The sequence below is a fragment of the Oryzias melastigma genome, linkage group LG13 (genome assembly GCF_002922805.2).
Source record: "Oryzias melastigma strain HK-1 linkage group LG13, ASM292280v2, whole genome shotgun sequence".
NCBI lineage: Eukaryota > Metazoa > Chordata > Actinopteri > Beloniformes > Adrianichthyidae > Oryzias > Oryzias melastigma.
The window spans coordinates 29,022,585-29,029,849 of record NC_050524.1 but is presented as its reverse complement, the minus strand read 5'-3'; the positions used below and the strand labels follow the sequence as shown (position 1 = coordinate 29,029,849).

The 7,265-nt window shown below is 41.6% G+C and overlaps 1 protein-coding gene across 2 annotated transcripts in view; it reads right to left on the bottom strand.

Moving 5' to 3' along the window:
* Positions 1-7,265, bottom strand: part of thsd7aa (thrombospondin, type I, domain containing 7Aa) — a 59,601-nt gene that overhangs the window by 31,234 nt on the left and 21,102 nt on the right. For both annotated transcript variants that reach the window (XR_002917516.2, XM_024259558.2), the window contains exon 2: positions 1,263-2,394. Coding sequence is in view for 1 of the 2 variants with exons in the window: in XM_024259558.2 (XP_024115326.1) it covers positions 1,263-2,394 (1,132 nt within the window). In the remaining variant the exon portion in view is untranslated. The remainder of the gene's footprint in view (positions 1-1,262; positions 2,395-7,265) is intronic.

Below are 7,265 nucleotides of genomic sequence, written 5' to 3'. Positions count from 1 at the left end.
CAGTCGACCCACTGATGCATTCAGGGACAACAGAAGTGTTAATGAAGAACTTCAAAGAATACGTGCAGCAGCACGAAAGTCTACATCAGTTAGTTCCAGCTTCAGAAGAGTGGAGCCACTCATTTCTGCCGTGTGAAGACAGAAAATAATTTTCTGGTTTCTTCAGTCTCAGCTGTAACACTCATAGACATACATCCCTATCAAGTCTGAGTCCCTCTATGATCAAAGTTCAGCAGGTTTAACAGTCATCAGGCGTTCAATGAACACGCTTGTGGTTGTAGTGTTTTCAAAGTAAAAACATTTATGCATTTACATTGACTTTTCATTTAAACTGGTTGAACGAGGGCTGCTGAGGTCGGCATGAATGCAGCTTTACAGTTAAAACTGCAACAGTATTGAAGTCTTACATTAAGGAACCATTCATCAAATGAGCGGAAAACCTGCTGAACAGGCGATGGAGCAAATCCTGAACCATCCCACACATGGCAAAAGGATAAACTGTTTCTCTGAGAGAATCCTCTGAAAAAGGACAGACGCAGAAAAGTGCTTCTAGATTTTCTAAAAACTATCCTTTAACCGAATGTTCCTACTTTTTGTTTCCTAAGTGTAATTAAATTTCAGTTTCAGCATACTTCTTTTTCTATTCTATGAAATAAATCTTTATATTATTATTCAATTCAGCCAAAACATTTACAGGAAGATTTGGTAAAATGTTGTACCCTCAGCTCATTCATGCTCATCTTTTACTGTTTTCTGTCAGACTATCTCCAAAGTTTCAAAGTAAAAGAATCATCGCTAATTCTTCCTCGTCATAATTCTCCGGTCTCTTGCATGGCTTGTAGTTTCGTTTTATCTGAGTATGAACTTCAGCCTTAACTGTAGCACTCACCGACTCGAGATACAGCGTACTGGTTACTGCTCACGATGAGTCCACATCATCAATCCCCCACCACCATGCTTTACAGTTACATTCTAATCAAATCACAATTTTGCCCTCTCCAGTGTGTGCTGTTTCTACACAACATTGATCATTAAATAATTGAAAATATAATTTAAAATATTTCAAAATATGCGAGCGAACACCAAATGCTTTTTAAATTTTCTCCTAACGCATACACATATCCACAGAAGCTAAAGTCTAGAGGTTTTCTGCTGTACATGCATTTGAAACCCAATTATTAACGTGTTTTTTATTTTGGGTTTCAGTGTGTTCTGTCCCTGGCCTGTATCTATAGATCTGGTATCTGGTAAGACATAGTCACCTCAGAGCTTCCATGTTCCCGCTCTTGTGCTGGCAGCTCACTTCTCTGGTCTGGTAGCCGACCTGCAAGTCCCAGAACTTTCCTCCTGGACGGTTCTGGCGGTTCTTGTTCCTCCTCTTTTTCACCAGCTCTCTGGTCTCAGGGTCCTTGACCTTCCCCCTCTCTCTTAACCTCTCCTTCACTTCCTTTCTCTTTTTCTCTCTTTTGTCCTTGTTCTTCATCTTTTTCTGCCGTCTGGGTCGGTCTGCCTGCCTGTCAGCCTTCTTGTTTGCTCTGATACGTTTTCTGTTTGGTGCGGATGCTTTCTTCCCATCTCTTGGTGGTTTTTCACCTTCTCTTGGTGTTTTCTCCACTTCCTTGTACAGTTTTTCATCGTCTCTCATCTGTTTGTTTACTCCCACCACCTGTTTGTTCTCCCTGGGTTGATTTTTTCCCTCCTTCGAGAGTCTGTCAGCCTCCTTGGATCTTTTCTTGCTCTCTTTGAGCGCTTTGTCAGTTTGTCTGACTTGCCTTGAGTTTGGCACAGAACAGGGGCCCCATGGACCCACTCTGAGGCTGTAAAGGCTCTCCTCCCCCTCACATGGCCCCACCTGGCACGTCTCAAATTCAGTTAAGTTCGGGCAGGCTGAGCCTCCAAACAGGGGCGGCGCCAGAACGTTGCGAACCCGGTTCCGTAAGCCCATTCCACAGGTTTTAGAGCACAGAGTCCATGGAGTAAACTCGGACACCACGCAGTCCCGCGGACAGGGGATGAGGCAGGCCTGCTCCTGCCGAGGCCTGGGCTCGAAGTATTCACAGATGGCGTCTTCTGCTGGCTCCCCGTCCGCCTTCTGAACACAGCCCACCTCCCGGGTCTGGATGCCCTCCTCCCCCCGCGAGCACACAGCTGGTCGCTGCCCCCCGCCGTTCCGCATCACCACCGGGACGCATTGGTTCCAGGCTCCGAGCTGCCAGCCGTACAGGTCTTTGTGCCAGTCGCACACTCGAAAGCAGCCCTGCTGGTTGTCTGGTCGCTCTGCCTGGTCACAGTTGGTGTGCAAGGTGGTCCATCCATCAGGGTGGGAGCACCACACCGCCCTGCTCTGGCTGCCGCCGGGTCCACACTCACTGCCCATGCAACGACCCCATGGACCTGGAAAACAGAGGATAGAGGCTGTTATGCCGTCGTTTGATATGCCTTTTTTATAAGAATCAGTTTTTAAAAATGCCAAAAGTAAAAAAAAAGAAGAGTTAAAAACAAAAACCCATCAGTATGTTAGATGTTGAGCAGCTTCCCACATTTTATCAAGAGTTGAAACCAAAGAATTAGACTTTAAATTAACTAAATAAGAAAACCTAATAAAGTCAACGGTATTTATTCTCTTTTTCTTTCAGGTTTCATTGAAGAACTTGATGAAAATCCTTTCCCTCTTAGAGCAACCCCTGAGCTAGCAGTGCTTCAGCACATCCATGCAGCTTTGATGAGGCGGGAGGAGGGAAGGCTCCGTTTCAGAGGACATTTCACGGCTCATTTGGGATGTCGTGTTGCTACACGGGCAAACGGCTCCGCTGAGGTGTTGCAGAGCGGACTCTGCCGCTCATAAAATGCATCATTTGACAATGTAAGATAAAGCCAGAAGCAGATTATGAACAGATGGTCCCAATTTCTCTTCTGTTTGGTTTAATTTTATCTAACTTGACATATTTTTCCAACAAGGAGTTTTGTGCTCAAATGTTTGGGTCAGCAGTGATGTTCAGTGCTTGCAGACTGGTGCACAAAAATCTGTTTGATGGTGCATCATCACTGGTATGCCGAGAATGATTTATAATTTATAACCAAAATCCTTCAAACCCAGCAGATAACTACTGAACAATGGTCACATGTAGACCTCTCCAAAAAGGTTAAAAAGGTCTAACATTTGTTTCACTTTGTTGCCTTTTTCTCATTGATGATAAACAGCCCAAACTCACATTTAGAGAGGAGTAAAGTGTTCTGGTTTGTTCCAAACATTGTTCTGATCCACAAAAACATGTCTGTCTAAGACTGAACAATGACCGTATTCTGTACTTCTTAATATTTTTTTAACAAAAATTTGATTTGTCTCAATTATTAAAATAGAGTTTAGGAAAAAAAGGGGGGATGTGTTTCAATGCAGGACTTTGAACGATTGAAGCAGTACTTGCAAAGACAACAAAGACTTTGTTGCAAAGCTGAAGCCCTTCATTCAAAGATGGAGCAGTTGGGTCCTGTAATCCACCAGCACAGATGACAGAGGGTCCTTCTCTGTTCTTTACAAAAGAGGGTTTGTACATACAGATTTAAGTTTATGTTGGATAAAGACACGCAAACCATGATGTTGCAGTCAAAGAAGAAACACAAAGATGAGACTGGAGCTGCCCTGTGTCGAAAGAATATAAAATATTTCCAACTGGTCTTTTAATTATGACTATGCAGTGTTTAGCCAAAATTGAAAAGCCTGTTTGGTTTTTAAGACATATTTCCTGCAACTGATTGGAAATACTATTCCTGGTTGTTGGTGGGACTGTTGGCGTGGAAGTTAGTTCCGCTAATATTCCATTAAGCCTTTGTTTACATTCTCTCACGGTAGTTTTTAGCTAAGCTACCATTAGCATAGCAAATCACAATATTGGAGCTATCCAGGCTTACAGTTCTGAACCAGACACCAGCTCAGATGAAGGGGAGAATAGATCTATTTGCTAGATCTACGCTTCAGAATTGGAGCATAATAGATAGACTATAGCACTCCCGTTTCAGTGGCTGCGTCATTAGTCTAAGCATTTTCAAGCATCCTGTTTTCATCTGCTCATGATAAAAAACAAACAAAAAATAAAACAACTCAGAAATGCAGTTTCAATTGTAAATTACTTTTTCATAGGTCCTCTACTATGAGAAAAAAAAATGCTGCATGGACATAAAAAAACACAAAAAAGACTATTTTCATTGGAGTGGGTCTTAAAACAGGAAAACCCCTTAAACCATTACTGTTTGGGTCATGAGTAAAAGTACATTTTTTAGCTATATGGGGGCACTCCCGGTTCCAATCGAGGACTCCCAGTTCTAGACATTGTTGTCTGCCACCAGATTCACTTGAAAAAAAATGCTCAAATAGACACAATATTAAATTTAAGAGCAAGGAATCATGATATGAGAACATTGTGTGCATACTAGTTTTCCTAGAAAAGCATGTTAAGAACACACGCCACAAGAAAAATTATAAGTTTTAGAATTTTAAGGTGTTTTTAAGATCTCTGTGTAAAGGTGGATTTTACTGATTTTTTTCAGACCTCTAGACCTTTGAGAAAGGGTAGTCTCCAAAGTGATTGATAAAAAATCAGTTCTCAAAAAACATGAAAACCAGTATGTGTGTGAGAAATGCCTTGTGGATCAAAGTGAGGTCGCAGAGCTGAGTTGTGTGTTAGTGTGCATTTTTGTGTGTAAGAGAGTGGTGTCTTTGTGTCTCCATCAAAGTGCCAACGCAGAGCTGACCTCAGCACTCCAACACATAAACATGTCACTCTGCAAACTTTGACTGACAAATGCATTCAAACGCCACAGTTGATGGTGTACACTCGCAGAACAACACACACACACGTCCCTTTGATGCTTCTGCAGTAAAATATAAGAAACGATTTTCTTCTGAAAGATATCCAAACACTGCAGAAACGCAACCCATGAGAGAGTTTGAAAAGATTAACAACACACACAGACACAACATTAAACACAGCCATCATTTATGAATTTATATATATATATATAAAAACACCACTAGATTTTCCCAAAAAAATTCTGAAAGATTTTGTTACATTTTTATTCCTCTTATACTGGCTGACAGTTGGGAGAAAAAAACAAAAGTTGACTAGATTCACAGCAGTTTCTACATGCATTAATATTATAAACTATTTGTGGTCAGATGTGTTTATTTGTTGATTCAAAGCTTCATAACTCTTGTGGGGCAACTAGTTTTAGATAAGAAAATAGTAAATACTACATCAAGTAAAGGCTCACTAAACTAAAAAAAATCATAGCATACTACATCTACTCATTTTATCTTAAAAAATTAACAGATGAAAAAACAAAAATCTTAAGAGATTGGGTATTTTTTGTTTTGAATACATTTCATAATGATATTTCTGTAAATATTCATTTGTAAAGAACATTAATGCATTTTTATGATGAGATTTTTCATTGCTGATCTGATGTTGGAGCAGGAGTGGACGGCTGTCACGCTCTATTCTGCTCATCTACTGATAGTCTGACTGAACTCAGGCTGAGAGAGAAGACACTCTGGAAGGATGAAGAGTGAAGGGCAAAAGTGTGGAAAGACGACTCCCCCCACCCCCCATGACTGTGCTTCTACGATGATTCATCCTGGACCATCAGCGGTTGGGTCAACATTACTGGATTTGGCTTCAAAAAAACAAAAACGTGTGAAACCTAATGAGGGTGGTGTAAGAAACTGGATTCGTCAAGGAGGGAGATGAGTCACAGGTCTGCTCAGGCTGAAGTCAGCTCCTCCACTTTCAAGACTGCTCTGATCCTCTTGCCCTGATCTGATTAGGAGACTGTGGTTAAAACGCCATCGGCTACATCAGTCCTGCGCCGCTCTACCTGTCCTTTAGCGGCTACAGCTCAGGCGGGCACACACTGGCAGAGACGGGAACGTGGAGAGGCACCAGCTCATCCTCAACAATGTCTAGGCCAAGACTAAAAAAATAATGGTCGAATGATTACAAATTATTCAAGGGTTATTTGGTTTCTCTTGTGATCAGATATATTTTCTGCTTGTATAAAACTGTTCGTTGCAAATCTCTTAAGAAACTTTAGCTTTTTAAATGTATCTGCTTCTCAGACTTAGTCATAATACTGGAATAGTCAAACACAACGCATTCTCACTCCCAACTTGTTATATTTGAACATATGTTTCATGTCACTTTCTGATGTTTTGAGTGTCCGCCATCTCCTTGTATTTGGACGTGCGGGGTGTTCTCACTAAATCAGGGGTCCCCAACCTCTGGGCAGCAAACCGGTACCAGTCCAAGGGCTGCTTGGTACCGAGCCACAGATGCTAAACAGGGGTTTCAGCACATTCAACATGTGCTGGATGGTTTGGTTTGATCTGGGACGGAGACTGGAGCAGACTAGACGAGTACCCTAACCCAGTGCTGTACCCTAACCTGGTAAGGTAGTCCGGTACGGCGTCCTAAAATTTTAGGAGGTGTGACATGTTCTGTTTGCTTAGATCTTTTTTCTGTCTGCTGTAGCTCCTCCTTGCTGCTCCCGCCCACTTCATCTGCTTCCTGCTGGAGGAGTTCACAGCTGCACCTTGTCAGTTCATTTAGTTGTTTGCCTATTTAGGCTCCCATGGTTCATCTCTCTGTGTTGGACTGTTTTGCATGTTTCTAGGTTTTCTTTGTCAAGTTACTCTCTAGTTTTTCTTTAACCAGCTTACAGCTTTTTTCCCCATCAAAGATGGTGATTATTTTGTTAAATGCCATTAAATAGTCTGGCTTGTCCTTCTGCGTCCAAGCCTTCTCTGCATTTGGGTTCCTGAACACTAGCCGTTATAACCTGTGATTTAATGGGAACAGCCAGCATGTCTAAAAAACATGAGTTGGAGAAACCCAAAACGTCAAAAAGTGACACGGAGGGGCCTCAAATCACATGTCTGTAAGTGACAAGTTGGGAGTGAAAATTTGTAGCCACACAAGGTTATTTCTGTTGTGAAACAGCATTTTAGCCATTTGGAGTAATTTATTGTTGATGTGTAATGGTCAAAAAAGCACCACTAAATTAGCTACTTTTATTTATTATTTTTTTAAGTGCCTCAGAGTTTTATTAAAGGTGATAATAAGTCAATAATTACGGCAAAATAAAAAAAACTGTCTAGGAGGACAAAATAAGTCAATGCTATCGACTCAAAGGTGAAGCTGCTTAATGCAAGCTGGACATCCCCCCTCCCCCTGAAAAAAAGCTTTGCCACCCACTCGCCCCCCCAATATTTG